Source organism: Nuphar pumila, chromosome 6 (assembly GCF_984573655.1).
Source record: "Nuphar pumila chromosome 6, dmNupPumi1.hap1.1, whole genome shotgun sequence".
NCBI classification, from domain to species: domain Eukaryota; kingdom Viridiplantae; phylum Streptophyta; class Magnoliopsida; order Nymphaeales; family Nymphaeaceae; genus Nuphar; species Nuphar pumila.
The window spans coordinates 108693945-108715020 of NC_143254.1; the positions used below are offsets into that span (position 1 = coordinate 108693945).

The window sequence follows — 21076 nt, forward strand, 5'->3', positions numbered from 1 at the left end:
AAGCAACACAAGAGGAGAACTTCCTTGACCACACAAACCTGCAAAGGTGTTTCTTCAACATTATCCTCTGATATACTGGCCATCAATAACCCCCACTCAGTCTTCAATCCAACACCAGTTACCTGTGAAAAGGTTTAAATGAAACAGCAACACAGTTGGAAAAGTCAAAAGACTCAAAACTCCTACATGTAAGCTGTCAATGACAGACAGGTCAATAAACAAGGCATCGCAAACAGAAATTAGTAACTCCACATTCTTTCATCAATCCAACAACAGTCACCTGTGAAAAGGTTTAAATGAAACAGCAACACAGTTGGAAAAGTCAAAAGACTCAAAACTTCTACAAGTAAGCTGTCAATGACAGACAGGTCAAGTAAACAAGGCATCCCAAACAGAAAATAGTAACTCCACATTCTTTCATGCCACATAATTCAGACTCCAATTCTGACCATTTCCTTTCATGTAATGGATTACTATCTTCAAAGTTTTTGATACTTTCAGGATTTCATCACTATTCTCAACTCTCAAGAGAAGCCATTCTGGAGCACAACAATCATTGTACTTTGTAGTCAAGCCGACTAGGTGCTGACTAGTCCTCCTAGTCAGCTTAGGTGCAAGTAAAACACCTAGGTTTTGTAATTCTTAGGTGGGCACCGTACTAGACATCAACTAGGGTGCCTAGTCAGCAACTAAGCTGCCCTCGCCTAGGTGCAGGAGCAGTTTAGTCATCTTTATTATTATATATATTTGTAGAATTGTATGGAGAGAGGGAGTTAATTGTGTGTGTGTGTGGGCGTGTGTGTGTGTGTGTATGATGAATTTTTTGGTTAAAATCAGAAAGTAACATTATATATATATATATATATATATATCTGTGATTTTTGTTTGTATATATGTGTGATTTTTTGTAAATTTTTCTATAAAAGCTTGAAAGCATGTTTTCAGTATTATTGATTATGTAATATGTTATTTATATATGTATGTGTTACTGTGCTTCTGTGAAAGACAGAAAGTATGATTTTTTTGTATGTATGTATATATAGGGGAATGAAAACTGTCCCAAACCTACCAAATGAAAAAAAATTGGTGTTTTTTTCAAAATTCTGACTGCACAGATGTGTTCAACATGATTGATTTACTAGAAATTGACACTTGGATCATGAATTTTGGATAAAAAAAATTGGCATTTGGAGCCTCAAAAATTTATGAAAATTGTATGCCGTTGATTTTTGAAACTTATAAAAACCTATCCATCATTCAAAAGTATGGAGAAATTGATGGAGATGTAAATCATAGGATAAAGGTTGGGTGGATGAAATGGAAAAGTGCAATTGGAGTGTTATGCGATCGTAGAATGCCGTTGCGGTTGAAGGGAAAGTTTTATAGGACGACTATTAGGCCTGCTTTACTATATGGTACGGAATGTTGGGCTGCCAAGCAACATCATATTCAAAAAATGAGTGTAGCTGAGATGCGTATGCTGAGATGGATGTGTGGAAATACAATAAAAGATAAGATTCAGAACGAGGAGATACGTAAGAAGGTAGGCTTGCACCCATTGAAAATAAGATGAGAGAGAATCGTTTACGGTGGTTTGGACATATTCGGCGAAGGCCTAATGATGCTCCAGTTAGAAGGATGGAGAAATGGGAAAATATATTAGTTAAAAGAGGTCGGGGTAGGCCTAGGAAGACTTGGATGGAGATGATAGAAAAGGATATGAATGCTTTGAACCTCACCGAGGAAATGGCATTGAATAGAAATGATTGGAGGAGAAGGATTCATGTGGAAGACCCTGAATGATTTTCTTTTTTGGTTCATATCGCCCACCCCAATTGTTTTGGGATGAAGGCGTAGTAGTAGTTGTTGTTGTTTGTTGACGACCTGAAAGAAAATGCAGAAACCGAGGCAGAGAGAGAGAGACGGCTGTAGGAAACAATAGAATTCATCATTTGATTAGGGCTCCTCTCTATGTTAAATAGAGAGAGAGGCCAAAGAAGTGAAATTACACGTAAGTCCCTCATTAGAATAAAAATTAAAATAGCCTCTAGTTTAGGAAAACTTAACCATAAAACCTCTTAATCTCAACACTCCCCCTCAAGCTGGAGCATAGATATCGATCATGCTTAGCTTGTCACAACAATGGGAGAAACTAGGCCTCGCAAGGGCCTTGGTAAAGACATCAGCAACTTGATCTTCGGAAGATATATGATCTGTGCAAATATAACCAGCCTGAATCAAGTCACGTACATAGTGACAGTCAACTTCAATATGTTTAGTCCTTTCATGAAAAACTGGGTTGTTGGCAATATATGTAGCAACCCTATTGTCACACACCATCACTATAGGTAGGGATACGTTCACCTGAAGTTCGGTCAAAACTGATTTTACCCACATGATCTAAGCTGCGGTCTGAGTCATAGCTCGGTATTCTGATTCGGCACTCGACCTGGCTACAACAGTTTGTTTCTTACTTCTCCAGGTAACAAGATTTCCTCCCACAAAAACACAGAATCCAGTTGTTGACTTTCTATCTTCGATAGACCCCGCATAATCTGCGTCAGTGTAAGCAACAACGTCCAAGGAAGGATTTTGTTTAAATAACAGTCCTTTACCAGGAGATGACTTAAAGTACCTGAGAACCATCATAGCTGCATCCCAGTGACCTTTGGTAGGTTTATCCATGAATTGACTAATTTTACTCACGGCTAATGAAATGTCCGGTCTAGTAACGGTCACATATAACAACTTACCCACCAAGGATCTAAAACTGGTACTATCCACATATTCAGATTTCTCATCGAACATATGAGTTTTGGGATCCATAGGAATGTTAGCTGGCTTCGCTCCTAGCATTCCAGCCTCTTTTAATAAGTCCATCACATACTTTCTTTGTGACAAAACTAAGCCCTCTTTGTTTCTTGCAGCCTCAATACCCAAAAAATATCGAAGGGAACCAAGATCTTTAGTAACAAAATACTCCTGAAGATGATCCTTTGTTGCGGAAATATCTTGCGCATTGCTTCCTGTTAATATAATGTCATCGACATATACCACCATAATCACAATTCCAGAACTAGTTTTCTTGATAAACAAGGAGTGGTCTGAGGCTGACCTGACAAATCCAAAATTCGACATTACCTCAAATAATTTTTTAAACCATGCCCGAGGACTCTGCTTCAAGCCATAAATAGCCTTATTCAACTTGCACACTTTCTGACACTCCCCCTGAACCTCAAAGCCTGGGGGTTTTTGCATATAGACTGTTTCATGTAAATCTCCATACAAAAAGGCATTCTTGACATCCAACTGAGATAAGGGCCATCCATAGTGCACTGCAACAGAGAGAACGAGACGAATAGTGCCAAGATGAGCGACTGGGGAAAAAGTTTCAAAAAAGTCAACACCATAAGTCTGAGTATAGCCTTTTGCAACCAACCGGGCTTTGTACCGTTCAATTGACCCATCCGAGTTATATTTAATGGTATATACCCATTTGCAGCCAACAATATCTGCATCAGTTGGAGGATCAACCAAGTCCCAAGTGCCCCTAGAGCATAGGGCATTTATCTCATCCTGCATAGCCTGCATCCATTTGGGGTCGAAGAGAGCCTGACTGTGATGAAGCGGAACAGAGGAGGCAGACAAAGCCGAGATAAAATTCTTCATAGATGCCCCAAGATTAACTTCAGAAACAAACTGAGAAATGGGATGAAGGGTGCACTGTCTTTTCCCTTTTCGCAGAGCAATAGGAAGATCCTCATCAATAGCAGAAGCTTCAGTATGCTCAGAGATACTTACCTCAGGAGAAGGAGATAATGGGGGGCATGGAGGTAGGTGGTAACTTGTGAGTATACACTATAGGAGGGTTTCTGTATCGAGACTCCCCAGAGGATGGAGCCACAGGATGTGGAGTGAACGACTCTAAAGGAAAAGGAGGAATTGGCAGAGGAAAGACATCACCCTGACTCTCTTGTAACCTTGGAGTAGTACTCGTGAAATATGGGGTAGACTCAAAGAAGGAAACATCAACACTGACATACTCTTTATGGGATATAGGGTCATAGCAACGATATCCTTTTTTATTCTTAGGATACCCAAGGAAAACACATTTAATAGACTGTGAAGCAAGTTTATCTCGTTCAGAACCCAGCTTATGCGCAGAGCACACACATCCAAAAACTTTAGGGGGGGTAGGAAAAAGAGGAGTCTCAGGACGGAGAATTTGGATTGGAATCTGTTTTTCTACAGAACTTGAAGGCATGCGGTTTATAAGAAAACCAGCAGTCAAAACTGCATCTCCCAAGTATGACGCAGGCATATTGGATTGAATCATTAGGCATCGAGCGACATTTAGAATTTGTCTATGTTTTCTCTCAGCCACACCATTTTGTTGGGATGTAAGAGGACATGTAAATTGAGGTTGAATCCCTTTATCAGAATAGAATTGAAGCAAGTCTTTGGATTTGAACTCAAGAGCATTATCAGTGCGAACAATTCTAACACACGTCAAATTGAGTTTTTATTTCAACAATCAAAGATTTAAGAATGACAGGGCCTTGAGAGCGATCTTTTAACAAGATCACCCACGATAACCTTGAGAAGTCATCAACAATGACCAAATAATAACGACACTGAGACCTACTAGGAATCCTACTCGGACCCCATACATCGACATGAAGGAGGTCAAACAATCTTTGACTCGATAGACTTTGACTAGAGAGAAAAGAGCTTCGGCAATGTTTTCCCAATTGACATGTTTCGCATGGAAAAGAAACTGAGGGAGGTATATGAGGAATGACTCGACGAAGTTTTGGCATTGGAAGATGACCCAGACGATGATGCCACAATAAAGGACTCGAGGAAGACGTAACAGCAGAATAGACAGACCCCACTAGTTGATGTAGATAATACACACCACCTTCCTCATAGCCACCACTGATACTCTTCCCCGTAAGCAAGTCCTGAAAAGTGCAACCCATAGGATAAAAAATTACCCTACAATTCAGTTCTTTTGTCATTCGATTGACAGATAATAGATTCTGTGGAAAAGAGGGAGCATGAAGAACATTTGACAACTGAAGGGTAGGGGAAATAGACATGTTTCCCTGCCCTACAATTGAGGAAGAACTGCCATCAGCAAGGACTACCCTTTTTTGATCTGAGACAGGTTTTAAATTTAAAAAGTTACACGAATTCCCACACAAGTGACTGGATGCTCCTGAATCAATGATCCACCTACCACCTTGGCCAAGAAGGCCATCTCTTGCCGAGCCTGCAACCTCTGCACCAGGAGGTTTCGAAGCGGATGGACATAAGGCAAGGAGCTCATCATATTCAGCCCTACTAAGAGTTACAGTCATTGGAATAATTTTCACCTGGTTTAGCCCCTTGAGCCATAAGATAAAATGATGGGCTTGATTAAAAAAAAAAAGGTACAACCACACGCGCACCCAGTTTGCTGAAAATCCAAATCTGATTCACAACCAGCTATACAACTGGCTATATCTAGTTTTAATTTCACAGATAAACCCTGAGATTCATGACCACCGACTGTAATACGACGACTATTCAGACCCAATATATCACATCCACCTTAACAATGAACTGCTATAGGCAGCATATCACACCACCACCAGAGATAGCACTAAAGACCTGCTCCACACTCCGCAGATCAACGACAGCTAATGGCCTTCACCGAAATACCTTGAAGCTTCAGCACAACTTTCTTCCAGACTTGACGTCAAACCTAATTCCAGATCAACGTCTGAAAAAAAACTTTCAACAATCCAGATCTCAACCTGATCTGGTTCCACGATCATTAGATTTTTCTCTCCACCTTCACGCTATCTCCTGGTTGGGTCTTCAAACAGTTTCCAGATCTGGCAGCAGACAACTTCAACTACAACAGAAGGAATATCAGATCTGAATATGATCTGATTTTGAGAAATCTGACTTCGATAGAGAATATCAGATCTGAAGGAATATGCAGGACCACGACTTATATAAGAATCCCTATAGTTTTTTTAATTCGACAACTAGAACATTAAAGGAATGGCGATATAAGCAGATTAACATCTGTTTTCACAGCACTCCTGCTACTGCCAAAAAAAATATCACGACCCAGCAGGAATCACGCCTGCTGATATTCATGTTCTGAAAGTGAACAGCCAAATAAGATCCGAGAAGAACTCGGCACCCAGATTCACAACCAATGACAGCATGTTATTTTTGGAAGAAAAAATTTTTCAGGACTCAGCAACCATATTCACGACCCACGATGAAAGGCGCACGCAGAAGCATAGAATCACGACATCCAGAAACTTTCGGTTGTTTTTTTTTCAGCAACAAACAAAAACTTTTCATATCCAGATCTTAATGACACACACTCATCGTGTCAAAGATCTATCATCAGAGAAAAAGGAGCGACACACCTGTTTCCACCTCTTTCAGTTTTATTTGAAATTTTTTTTAAGTGTAGATCGATCACGCTCCCGGGATCTACCGCTCTGATACCATGTTGACGACCTGAAAGAAAATGCAGAAACCGAGGCAGAGAGAGAGAGAGAGAGACGGCTGTAGGAAACAATAGAACTCATCATTTGATTAAGGGATCCTTATGTTAAATAGAGAGAGAGGCCAAAGAAGTGAAATTACACGTAAGTCCCTCATTAGAATAAAAATTAAAATAGCCTCTAGTTTAGGAAAACTTAACCATAAAACCTCTTAATCTCAACATTGTTGTTGTTGTATAAAAACCTATCCATGCATCGAAATCAAATGATCCAAGAACTGATTCTTATAAAAACAAGCATAAATCACATCTGTACGGTCAGAATTTTGAAAAAAAACACCAAAAATCCAATAAAATATCCATTTGGGAGGGTTTTCCATTGGGGAGGTTTTCAAAATCCTATATATATATATATATATATATATATATATATATATATATATATATTCTGATTATGCTATGAATAAAATGTGTGTGTTACAACCAATTTTTCTGTGAAAGGCTAAAAGCACATTTTGATGATTATACTAAATATGTTATGAATAATTGAACATATATATCTATATTATGGTTATATATATTGTGAAAGCATGTGTAATTGTGTACTTGTCTTATGAAAATATTACCAAAATAATTAAACATTTTTATGTATATTCATATATTTTTTGTTTTTTAATTGGAATACCAACTAGTCCCACCTAGTCCTCGACTAGTCATGTTAGGAGTCTAATGACTAGGCACCGCCTAGCGCTTTGGACTACATAGATTGTACTGAAAAAGCAAAGGAGGACATCAAGGAATACTTACTAGCATGTTACCATACCCATCAGCAACTTTGCAGCCAGACATCAAAAAAGGATCTTTCTGATCCTTGTGAATCTGCAGTCATTGATATGTCTAAGTTGCTAGTTTCACACCAGCAAAACTGAATATGATTAATTAAAGAATCAGCCTTACAATTTTGCTCTCTCCTGTCATACTGGACTCATCAATTGCAAGAGAATGCCCAACAATAAGTACACCATCTGCTGGAACCTAATCAAAGAGAAGTTTTGAAAAATGACTTAAAAAATGTGCTGAAACACAGTGAACAAACAGACCAAGCAATAAAGGTTAACTGCTAGCCAACTAAACATTTAAAATGAGAAATTAGTGTAAAAGGCATTACAGACAGGAAATGCAACAGAAAAAAAAACTTAAAATAAGCTTATCTCAAATATTAAACCAGAATCTTAAAATTTTGTGTCTGAGTTTTTATGATTAATGCATTACTAGTACTCTCTTATGAAAAGCTATGCTCAATAAACTAATGTAAGTGTAGGTAGAACTTCCTCTTACCTGGTCACCAATTTTCAAGGGAACAACATCGCCAACCACAATGTCAAATATTGACACTTCAAACCTTCGACCGCCTCGGATAACCTAGATATCCCACAATGGTTCAATACATATACAAGCATATATATGAAGGCAGCAAATTTGTTCATAGGTGAAGTAGCGCAGACCTCAAGCATTATGTTTCTCTTCTCCTCATTTAAACTTTGGAATTGAAGAGACTGCTTGTAATCACTAGTAGCTGAAAATAACAAAAAAACCCATATCAGTAGCCATATTAATTAAAAGAAATTGATAACATGTTATAACTGCCCGAACAGAGAAGCCTCATCAATAATTATCAGTAACAACTAATATTACCAAAAATTTCCATCATGATTTTAGCAAAAAACATATAGACTAAACATAACTAAGGCTTTTAATATATATTTGACACAAGCTCACAAGGCAAAACTAGGAGCGGAGTATGAGATGATAATAGCCCCAAAGAAACATGGGAAGAACCACAGAAGGGAATACCCCGAGGAGGCAAGGACACAAACTAATCATGCATAACTTCTCCAACAGAGAGCACTCAAAGTGCAGCATTAGATAACAGAAGGGGAACACCCTTAAGACTATACTCAGGTAAACACTGGGCACTAAAAATAACAAATGGAAAGCTATAGCAAAATTCAGTTTAAAATATTTTTTAAACAAAACATTGAAAATAAAAAAGAATGGAATTCATTTTCACAAATGCCAGAAAAAAATGCAGTTGTTTTGAGAAAGCATTAAAGGATTATGTCTAAATAGTTTATAAAGTTTTCAAAAAAACTCTAATATGGATCTATTTCTACCAGATCTCAGGCTTGGATCGCAGTGGTCCTAGGATTCAAACTTAATGTGTGTATTCCCCAACATGGCTGTCAAGAAGAAAGTTAAAATCTAAGGTCATGTTTGGATCAAGGTTGCCAGTCTAGGAAGCAGAAGCGCGAAACGATAGGGAAAGCGGAAGCGAGAAGCCATGCATTTTAAAATGTACAGGAAGCAGGAAGTGAGGAATAAAAATATATATAAGAATTGAATGAGAATCAAAATGAAACACAAATAAAAACTAGAATAAAAGTGACAAATATTAAATTTCATGTTTTTTAGTGTAAGAATTAAATTTTTAACAAAATCTAAAAGTGATGACTACCAATTTAGAGAAAGCACATGGAAGTGAGTGAGAAGAGTGAGAGAAAGTAGAAAAGTTGAGTAAGAGAACATAGAAGAATAGACGAGGCGTGTGGAAAGCATAGGAGAAGCGTGGGGGAATCGAGGTTCTTATCAGGTTTCGAAAGCGAGGAGTATCGGGCTTCTGAAGCGAGCTTCCCACCTATCTAAGAAGCTTCCAGTAACTCTAATTTGGATGTATTTATGTCCATTGCTTACAAGTGCCCAGTTGGATATATAGTTTGAATTATAGCTATTTGCCACTGGAACAGTGGTTGAAAACAAGATTTTAGAAACAAATATTGTTTGATTTGGAGCCAGTTTTCTTGAGTTTCTGTCCTGTTTTCTGGAAATAGGGCCAGTTTTGGAGAAACACAGTTTAAGATATATTTTTGATGTTTGAGTGGCCTTGAATCACTTTGGTTTGGGCCATTCTTGGTATATAATTACAATATAAGCGTTGGATGAGCAATTTCACCTGTGGTTTTGGAGTTTTGAGAAGTTTTGAAGAGGTATCAAGGGCGGCATCTTGTTCTAAGTACCTAGGACTGGTTCTAAGGCATTAAAAACCAATATTTTGGCTGTGTTAGAGGTGTATGCAGAGTTGTGCGTGTGTGCAGCAGCTTAGAGGTGTCTGAGTTCCTTGAACCACTCTCTTCAGCCTTGAGTTTCGTGACTTGAAGCATGCATAATACATTTTTGTGCAAATACAAAACAGATTAAAAATTATTATTAGTGGATTTTAGAAGAGTGTTTTGGAGGTTGCACTTTCTATTGAAGGTGAAGATGTTATGTCGCACTCACTGAGATGCATAAGGTTGGTTGATATACGTATATTTTAGTGTTCAACCATATGTTTGGGAGACTAATTTTTTGAAGGACTATTGCAAGAAGATAGGCCACAAGAAGTTTGTGTCTTAAACTGTGCCGCATGGACTCGCCAAAGAGGCCAATGCACCAGCGTCGACGTGATGCGATACAAGTGTGGGAGCGGCAGGACTCAGGTTACATTGCACCAGGTGCGGTCAACCTGCACCCGAGGTCAGGTCAGGCCAGCTCGCTGGCATTATATATATATATATATATATATATATATATATAGAGAGAGAGAGAGAGAGAGAGATTGTGTGTGTGTCTGTCTGCGTAATATACATTTAGAGAAACTACAAGCTTATCAAGATCTTAAAGAGCCCAAGCTTTAGGCTCAAACTCAACTCATTTATTAAGAAAACAAGCCCTAGCTTGTCATGAGAACTTCAGCTCATAAATAGAATGAGCTTTATGAGCTTGCGGCATTTTCAGCTCACATCACAACAAAGAAGGCTTTTTATCAATTGGAGGCATAGAGCTTACTAAAGACCTTAGATATCCTGCATTAAGCTGTTTACCTACCAATTCTTAGGGAAAACATCCCAGCTCAAGTCCAACCTTTTATTTGCTCCAATTTTGAGTTCATGGAATGGAAGATATAGACCCTTCTCATCAATACCTTCAGCTGGCAGCCTATTTATCAAATAAACAGTTGTGTGAAATGCTTCTGACCACACTGTTTTTGTCACACCACTGGTAAACATCAACGAAAGACCAACTTTCGTGATGTACTGATGTGCCTGTATTCTTTCAGCCACTCTATTTTGTTGTGGAGTGTCTAAGAAGAAAATTGTCTCTCTATCCCATTGTCCCTAAGAAACCATGTAAACACATTGGATACGAATTTTCCCCCTCCAACATAACAAAGGATACCAATACTTCTATGGAACTGATTTTCAACATAAGACATAAATTCCTTAAACATGTCAAAAACTTCAGATTTATGTTTAAGGAAATAAATCCATGTATACTTGGAGAAGTTGACAACAAATATGACATAATAACATAAGCCAAATAAAGAAAGAATGGGTGCAGGACCAAGGTTGCCAAACTAGGAAGCGAAAGCAGGAAACGATACGGGAAACGGAAGCGAGAAGCAAAGCATTTTAAAATTTATAGCAAGCGGGAAGCGAAGTATCAATTTAAAGCAAAATATTAAAAAAATGAAGCAATATGGTAATTGAATAGGAATCGAACAACAAATTAAAACTAAAATAAAATTGATCATTCTTATATTTCATGATTTTTCAGTAAAAGAGTTAAATTTTTTGTTAAAATCTAACAATGATGGTTACTAATTTAAAGAAAGTACATGAAAAGTAAGTGAATGAATGAAAGAAAATACATGAAAAGAAACGTGTGAAAAGCATATAGAAAGCATAGAAGAAACATGGGAGAATCGAGATTCCCACGAAGTTTCGAAAGCGAGGAGTATCGCGCTTCGAGCTTCCCACCTATCTAAGAAGCTTCCCGGGACCCCAAACATCAGTATGAACAAGCTCAAGAATGAAAGAGGTTATTTTATTGCTCAAAACAAAAAGAAATCTAACATGTTTACCCAAGTGGAAACCATGATACATTAAAGGACATGAACTGACCGAAGAACACAACCCTGCTTAGAAAGCATATTTATAGACTCAAATGAACAATACCCCAATGATGATGACATAGATAGACATCTTTATTATGACCCACAGACGACATCATTCTTGTCTCCTTGGTAGTTGGAATTATACACTCATGTTGCCAACATTGCTTCTACCATTGATTTTCTTACGACAGTATTCAGCGAGATAATTTTGCGCCCCACAAATGTAACTCGTTGGACCACAGTTATTTCTATAACCAGAATTAGATCTTAAATTGTGATTGTTATTAAAATTCTGGTTTGGTGTAGGAAGTATACCTTGGACTTAATTTTGCTGAAAAGTTTCGCGATAAGCATAGTTATTTTAGCCACCAAATCTTCCTCTACCACGGCCACAGCCATAATAGTTATTGAAACGGCCTTCACCACGGGCTTTACCACCTCTTCCTCCTTGATTATTGTTATTGTTATTTGCTGCCAACAAAACATTATGTGCAGGAGCTTGCTCAAAATTTGTAGAGCCTGTGTGTTTGTTTTGAAACATAGCTTAATGATGCATCAACATAGAGCGTAAATCAGAAAAATGCGGGAATGGCTTTGTTGTAGAAACTACGGTTATAAATTACTCATAATCTTCACCAAGGCAATGCAAAGCATACAAAACCATGTCAACAGCATCAACTGGCTGCTGAATCAACTCCAGCTGATCACATAAGTTTTTGATCTTCCCCAAATACTGATGTGGGCTGCTTCCCCTTCTTGCAATCAATCAACTGCTTCTTAAGGTAAATAGCATTTGCTTGAGAATGTTGAGCAAAGCAGTTATTCAACTCATCCCAGACTTCTTGTGCTCAAGATAAATCAACTAAGTGTCAGGATATCTTCTGGAAGTGTCTAATTGATCCAAGCTAAGAGGCCTTTATCCACGGCAGCCAATCATCATAAGCAGGATTTTGGGCAACCACTTTCCTTTTCTCGTTTTCCCCATCAGTCTCTTCCGTGGTAATGAGATCAGGAGGAACTTTCGTGGTACCATCAATGTGGTCTATCAACTTCATATGTCTAATATAAGGTAAATCAACTCCCTTCCAAATGATATAGTTGGAAGAAGACAACTTGATGGTGTTAAGAGTATGCTGGTTGGATCGAATCTTGACCGGATCCATGAGAATCGTGATGTAATGTGTATATTATAAATACAGAATCACACCACCCATAATGGGTGACGTCTCCATTGGAAAAAACCCTTTTCTTTCATTCGCTTGCTCTTTCAAGAAAACCTATTCCCAAGGCATTCTCACATGGTATCAGAGCTAAGTGTGACCATATCATAAGATGTAACTGCTGAAGCTGCAGCAGTGGGATGACCCTGTATGAAATTAGCTGGGACGCGTGGTTGCGAACCAGCCATGGGTGGACGAGTTGTAGCCAATGCACGAAAATGAGGATGTATAGGCACTGTAGGTGGTCTAAATGTAGGGATACATCACCAGTAACAGTTAGAGCCGGTATGCTCTTCTTTTTACACATTTGACACACTATTTGAATTATTTTGGGGTGTGAGTAAGATACCTGAACCTCGACCACCACCACCAAAATTTCGTCCATGCCCCTACCTCTTCCTCTAGGCATAGAGGATCCAGTATATCCTTGTGTAGCAACCAGAATTTCATGATAAATTTCATTCTTTTGAGGTCTTGCTGACAAACCGAACATGGCATAATGCTCCAGCAACATAGTATGCAGATGATCAAAAAGTGGGTGTAGTGTTGTGGGTGTATACACCGTGATAAACATATTGTATTCTGCCCCCAGTCCTCGAATAGTTTTTGTGCATATATCCTCATCAGACAAGGAAGAATCAATGGCTGCCAGTTGATCCACGATAACCTTTATCTTGGAAAGATAATTAGCAAAGAAGGAATCACCTCTCTTTAAATATGCAAATTCGGCTTTCAATTTATATACTTTTGGAGTAGAGACCTCTTCGTACCAGTGATGCAAGACATCCTACAATTCCTTAGCAGGAATGCCATAGTGGATATGAAACAAAACTTCACGTGAAAGAGTGGTCGTGATGAATACAACCATTGCTTGATCATCTTTCTCCCAAGCAATAAAATCAGGATTGTGAATTTGGGATTTCACTGTCTTTTCTGAACTTTCTTCTTGCACTGAAGTTGTTTGAGAAACAAATTCCAAAGGTACAGACATCGACCTATCAAGGTGTCCCATTAAATCATAGCTGAACAAGAAAGAAATGAGTTGCCTTTCCCAGGTAGTAAAATTTGTGGAATCGAGTTTTTCGGTGACAAGATGGATGAGGAAAGAAGCATTGAGCCCAGCCATTATAGGAACGAAAACAGAAAACACGAAAACTGAAATCACAGGAACGAGAACAGATAAAGAAAAGCCAAAACAAGATAAAATGATTGCAAAACGAAGAACGAGTACTAGAGAGGGATGAAATGTCAGAAGAACGATAATGCCCCCCCACCACCACCACCACCCACCCTTTTTTCTGAAAGCGACAGGCAGGGATGTCTGTCAAGACAGCAACGTCAGTAGAATGTTCTTCCCTTTTTTTTAAGTATATATATATATATAAGAGAATTTTTTTTGAGGTAAACACAAATCAAATCTCAATATGGTCTGATTTGATGCAGAAATAGGAATGTAAAAATGGTGAGAATATAATCCAAGGTGCAGAAAATTAGATCTAATGATTTTTCCATTAGATCTTTAGAGAAAAATAATAGATATAAACAATTGTGGTGGAGAAAAGGTGGATCTGAGCTGATTTCGATCAAATCTGGAAGAAAAGTGACAGATCTCAGAGATTGGGGAGAAAATAAGTTGGATTTGATGCTATTCTGATCAGATCTGAAAGAAAAAGGTACAGATCTGGTGAATACGTACCAGATCCGACAAAGAAAAGGTAATGAAATGAAGAAGAGCAGATCTGATTCAGAAAATAGGGAAACAAGAGTTCTAGATGTGAGAAGAAATTGTGCAGCCAAGATTTAATGAGACTTACCTTTTTGCAAGCTTTGATACCATGTGAGAACGCCACAGGAATAGGTTTTCCTGAACAAGCAACAGACAAGAGATCTGGTAAATGCACTGGTTTCGGACAGATAAATATTCAGCAGCCACATAATCCTATAAGGAACCCTTGGGCAGTGCTTTCTGGCATGTCACATCCATCAGGGTCTTATCAAAGTTGCTTCTTGAACTCCGACACCACAAATCATGTTACCAGAGATTCTGGTAAACTCACTTATTATGAACTTTATCATGGAAATGGACGTGTGATCACTAGAAATGGATAACATCACGTGTGATCACTACCATTGTTCCTACCAGTAGAGGTTCCCTTCCTTTGTCAAATATTTTTCTTTCTCCTAATCTTCAAAAAAACTATAATTTTTGTTTCTAAGTTATGTTAAGACATTGATTCTTGTGTCACCTTTTCTCCGTCTTCGGTTGCTGTATAGGGCATTCACACGAATCAGACGCTCACTAAGGGAAGGAGATACAGGAATTTATATTTGCTTGATAAAGCCCCGACCTCCTCGTCTACTCTTTTTTTAGCTAGTCTTGCCTTATTTTCTTCGTCAAAGTCTATTGTTGGGCATTGTAGATTAGGACATTGCAATTTCAACTTTCTTGATAGTTTGTATAATAAAGGTCTTATTGATGTTAAAGACCAAAGTGTCTGCTCTTGTGTTAGTTACGAGTTTGTAACAATCATGAACTTTCTTTGTCAAGATCTATTAAAAGGGTTTCATTTCCTTTTAAGCTCATTCATTCTAATGTATAAGGTCATTCACCTATTGTGTCCTTATCAAAATCCAAATATTATTTGATTTTCATGAATGATTATAATCGTTTTACTTGGATATTCTTCTTAAAATCAAAAAATCAAGTTTTTTCAATAATTCGTCAATTCAAATCATGTGAAAACCTAATTTTCAAAAAAAAAAAATGCTTGCCCTGCGAAGTGACGATGGTGGTGAATACATGTCAAATGAATTCACACATTTTTTATATGATAATGGTATTCAGTGTAAGTTGAGTTGTCCTAGAACTTCTCAACAAAACGGAGTCCCTGAACGCAAAGCATCGACATGTAGTCGAAACAGCCCAAACAATGATGTATGATGTGAATTTAAAGGAGCGCCTATGGACGAAAGTTTTTCACACAACGGTTCACTTAATAAACAAAATGCCCTTGTCCACTCTTGGAGGAGAGTCAGCCCATTTTTCGTTGTATGGTGTGCATTCAGATTACACAAGGCTAAAAGCCTATGGTTTCGATGTTTTGTTTATGTCATCAAGTTTCTGAGAAATAAACTATCTCCCAAGGACAGTGTGCCAATTCATTGGGTATGACGATGAATTTATGGGCTATTGTTGTTTTGATCATGCTGCTAACAAAGTTATCATTTCACTATGAGAATATATGTAAATAATCTAATTTTGACCTCTTGAATTCTTTTTGGCCTTCTTCACATGTGCTAACAAGTGCAAAAAATCATGATATTGATATCCCATCTTCGCTTAGCACGATTGCTGATCAAGATTCTCATGCACCTAAGCAAATAAGTTTTTTTTCTTTGACCAGGTCTATGCAAGAAGGAGACTAGCACAACAGTCCAGTGATGCCATCATAGTACAATCACGAGGTGTTGTATTTTCTTTTTATTCAGATCAACAACAACAATAGCCAAAAACTGCTTCTAATCATATGGCTACAACTTCAACACATGATGGTTCAAATTTAGGATCTTATGCATATGCTCCCACTCGTAATGAGTAGTCGAGTCAAGAATCTACAACCTAGATGGGTAAGCTATGAATCCTTTTCACTAGATTTTTAGACATATGTCGCAGCTCTTGAATATATTCAAGAGCCCAAGTCTTTTGCTTAAGCAAGTGTCGATTCTCGTTGGACAGAGACTATGAACCATGAAATTAATGCACTCCATGAATGTCATACATGGGAAGTAGTTCTCGTGCCACTAGATAAGAATGTTGTTGGATGTCGATGGGTATATAAAGTTAAATGCAAATCATATGGCAGCATTGAGCATTTCAAAGCTAAACTCATGGCAAAGGGGTATAGATAGGAACATGGCTTGGACTTTGATGAAACGTTCAGCCTTCTGGTCAAAATGGAAACAATTTGAATTGTCTTATCTTTGGCCATATTACATGGATGTAGATTATTTCAGTTAGATTTAAAAATGTGTTTCTATATGGGGATTTGTGTGAAGAAGTGTATATGGAGCACTCACATGGGTATTTAAAAGGAGACCCAAACACCTCTGTGCCGAGATTGCGAAAATTCGTTTATAGTTTTAAGCAGGCTTCTCAAACATGGTTTGATACTTTTAGTCCTGTTGTGAAAACTCTTGGATTTGAAGGAATCCATTGTGACTACTCTTTATTTGTGCAAAAAGTAAAGTTGGACATCACTATTATCTTGGTTTATGGCTATGACAATCACGAGGGAAATAGCATAAGATTAATGAGATAAAGTTATTGTTGCACAAGAAGTTTCATATAAAAGACTTGAATCCTATTCGATTCTTTCTTGGAGTGCAGGTTGACCAGCAACCCGATCACCTTATTTTTTTCTAGCAAAAGTATGCCCATGATATTCTACAGTGGAATGGAATGTTACAATGCAAGGCCATGGATACTCTGATGGTTGTTCATATGCATTTGAGTGTAGACCGAGAAGATGATACCTATTTGGAAGATCCCGAAAAATATTGGAGCATAGTTGGATCTCTTCCATATTTGACCTTCGTTAGACCTTATTTAATTTTTGTTGTGAATAAGGTACCTCAGTACATGCATAGGCCTCAAACAAAGCATATATAAGCGATGAAGTGAATCTTGTAGTATATCAAAGGCACTCTTTTTGATGGGCTTGTTTACATGAGACTAACTCGTGAGCATACCCATCATTCCATCAAGGTGATTGCGTACGTGGATGTTGATTGGGCTCATGATCCAACTACAAGAAAATCAGTTATGGTGTTTATTTAGGTTCTTATATGGTCTCCTATGCAAGCAGAAAGCATAAAACAATTGTGTGGTCTAGCACCGAGACAGAGTACAAGGCCATGGCAATCGTGACTGCTAAAGTCACTTTTAAGAAAATTTTAGCACAGTCTGTCTCTAGGTCTCTAGTCTATTGTGACAACCGGAGTGCAGTTTCTATTTTCACTAATCAAGTTCAACATAAAAAAATGAAACGCGTGGAGATAGACCACTATTTCGTCATAAAAAAAAGTTGAAACCAAGGAGAATCATCCTACGTTCAGATTTATACACCAAGGCACTTCTAGCAAATCGGTATTGGGATTTAAAATCCAAATTGTCCATGGTTCTCCACCATGTTCAGTTTGAAAAGGCGTGTTAAGAGTATGTTAGTCTCTTGTCTGTTTTTCTGAAAGGTTCACGGGTTTGAAATTTTGGGGTGTTACACGTGTCGACACATGGATATGCTTGTCGACATGGGAACGGAGGGCAAAATGGAGTGTCCGAATACTATAGCCCTTGTCGTTTGCCTTTGTTCTTTTTTTACCTAAGCTTTTCTTTAATCTTTCTTGATTTGGGTCAAATCACGAAAAACTAGTAGGTGCACAAGAGAGACTACAGGAAACTGAATTATGTACATATACTTAAGTAGATTACGCAGTTTAAAGCAGATATGCAATTAAACAGGTAAGCAATGCAAGCAGGTAATTAGTGCAAACGCGTAAGTAGTACAAGCGAATCAGTAGTGCAAGTGAATCAGTAATACAAGCGAGTCAGTAGTGAGAAATGCAAACAGGTAATTAGTGCAAACGCGTAAGCAGGTAATTAGTGCAAACGCGTAAGTAGTACAAGTGAGTCCGTAGTGCAAGTGAGTCAGCAGTGCAAACGAGTCAGTAGTGCAAGCGAATTAATAGTGCAAGCGAGTCAGTAGTGCAGGCGAGTCAGTAGTGCAGGCGAGTCAGTAGTACAAGCGATTCTCACGACCCAACCAATGTGGACAGACTTTATATTTCGATATTACTGGCCTACAGGTACGCGCAGGCAAAACGTAGAAACAACTGAGACTAGTTTGGGCGTCTGTTATTCTATGTATTTTGAATAACCTGAATAGCTAGTTAAGTCCGCTCCTAAAGAGACGACTTTAGCCGAGAGAGGATTCCCCAAAGGCTGAAAAGCAGTGTCACGGATGCATCCAACTTCTGCAGAAGTGTTGAGCTAACTAATGTAGCCTCTTTCTCCTAACTCCAATTACTGGGGAGGCCGGATCATTACCCGTAGGGTGGTTGTTCACAACCTGTCTATTGGAGTTTTTGTATCGCTCTGTCCTCTCCCTTGAGAGACAACAAGAAGCGAATGGGGGTGTTAGGGGTTGTTTAACTAACGACCCAGTTTATGATGTGGTTTTTAACCCACTCGAGCATCTTGCCTGTGAAGGCGAATGTGAGGTCATTTTACATGATTACAGCATTGTGCATTTAGCACTATTCGAGGTCGCACGACCGTCTCATCCGATTATCGCAGTACTAGGCGTGTCGTGCACGACTACAAGTACTCTCGGATGAAGGAGGTATAGCTCCTCAACAGAAGCCTCAACAGGAGTGTTTCACAAAGATGTAATGTTTATCAACTTTACTTTATCTTTTGAAACAGCAGTACCTTGTGCCAACATTATGCATGCGATTTCCTAAAATCTCATCCGCTATCGTTGTATCTACATGCCTCGCATGACTCGATACCGGCGTCAATAGACGGGATATAGGTTTCTCAACAGAACCTCTGCTAAGTAGTTCGCTCGAACCCCAACTCGTCTACAGGACTGCATACTCGAAGAGTCAGGATCCTTGCAAGGTATCCCTCTCCTTAGAGAAGGATGTAAGGCTAGCTCCCAACTCAACTCTCATCGCAAGAGAGAGAGTGGTAAATGCCCCTTGCAGCATCCACGAGGTTGCCTTTAAGGCATACGCAAAAAGCAAGAACTTGCACGTCATCTGCAATAGCAAGGCAATACCAACACATATGCAAAAGCAAGAGCCTAGGCGCAGAGCGCGATGGCATGGTAAAGGCGGTAAGCAGAAGTCCAACGCTAAACTTCGACGCGATGTGTGAAGGCAAGTAAAAACGATAAGCAGGAGTGCAACGCAAGATCTCGACGTGATGCGTGACGGCAAGTAAAAACTATAAGCAGAAGTGCAACGCAAGATCTGGATGCGATACGCGACGGCAAGTAAAGACTGATAGAAGGTAAAGAGCAAGGATCGCGAAACCGCGTCCTTGAATGAAGTGCATACTCATATAAATATATATATTTGTATATATATATATATATTCATTTAATGATCGCTTTTACTCTAATTGAACTTAATTCAATTATCCAAGTCTTACGTGCAATCTTTCCCTACCTTGGAGAGTTACGAGCTTGCTGGCGTCTGTGAATGTACGCGATTGACGGCTCGGGTCACGGAGCGCGAGCGCGATCCGTCGTAGCTGCAAATATGCGATATTAACATGCAACCCAGACAAAAGCAAAAGCAAGGAGAAGACTCGACTTCTCCGATAGATAGGGTTGGGGCCAACCGTCCCAATGGCCTCGAAAAAAAATGATGGGGCAGTGCCAAATGACCCTTGCTGCCAAAAGAGGGACATAGTCAAAGCGAGCTAATGACTAACGCTTACTGAGAATTCTTCGTTGAAGACCAATAATTACAATAATCTATCCCCATCACGATGTAGTTTCTGAAGATTACCCGGGCCTGTCGACCAAGGGTATAGGCTCGTGCACAAAGAGCAGGGGGCCATCAGCCCCTGCTGGCAAGTAAAAAGGGCAGGGGCCGATGGCCTCTGCTAGAACAATCAAAAAGAGGCAGGGGCCGATGGCCTCTACTGGAACAGCAAAAAGGGGTAGGGAGAAGGGACTTGGCCCCTCCCTTGCCGCATAAGGAGCAAGGAGGGGGCTTAACCCCTCCCCTGCAGTAACGGAAGCAGAGAGGGGGTTCAGCCCCTCCCCTGCAACCAAAAGGGCACCGGGAGGGGAATCGGCCCCTCTCATACCCTGCAGCCAAAAGGGCTCGCAGGGAGGGGGCTTTACCCGTCCCCTGCAATCTAGAGCAGCAAGGAGGTGGCTCAGCCCTCCCCTCCCTGCGTAACGGAGAACCTAGGGGGAAAGAGAAGAGACGGGAGAAAAGGGGACAAAAAGAGGCGGCGGCGTACCAGGGGGGTTTCGGAGGAAGCTCGACGGAGAGGAGCTTGTCGTCGATGGTCGCGAGTTGTCGAGGGTCGCCTGCGTCGGTGACAGTGGACGAATGAGAGAAACGGAGAGACAGAAAGAGACGAGAGGGGCGGTGAGGGAGAAAGTCGCGGACGAGAGAGTGAGAGAGAAACTGCAGAGAGCGAGAGGGTAAGGGAGAGAGATGAGAAGGCGAGAGGCGGTGAGGGGGGGTTTGTAACCCTCCTCCCGCCTACCTCGTTGTCGTAAACGACATCGAGAGGCGGTGGTCCGGGTCGGGTCCGGATCCGGCCCG

General features: G+C 39.5%; 1 protein-coding gene across 1 annotated transcript in view; it reads right to left on the reverse strand.

Moving 5' to 3' along the window:
* LOC149835627 (calcium-transporting ATPase 5, plasma membrane-type-like) overlaps positions 1 to 21076 on the reverse strand; it is a 64105-nt gene that overhangs the window by 33218 nt on the left and 9811 nt on the right. The window contains exons 3-7 of the mRNA XM_090009627.1: positions 8020 to 8090; positions 7853 to 7936; positions 7472 to 7549; positions 7322 to 7393; positions 39 to 122 (exon numbers count right to left, since the gene is read on the reverse strand). Of these exons, the coding sequence (XP_089865753.1) occupies positions 39 to 122; positions 7322 to 7393; positions 7472 to 7549; positions 7853 to 7936; positions 8020 to 8090 (389 nt within the window). The remainder of the gene's footprint in view (positions 1 to 38; positions 123 to 7321; positions 7394 to 7471; positions 7550 to 7852; positions 7937 to 8019; positions 8091 to 21076) is intronic.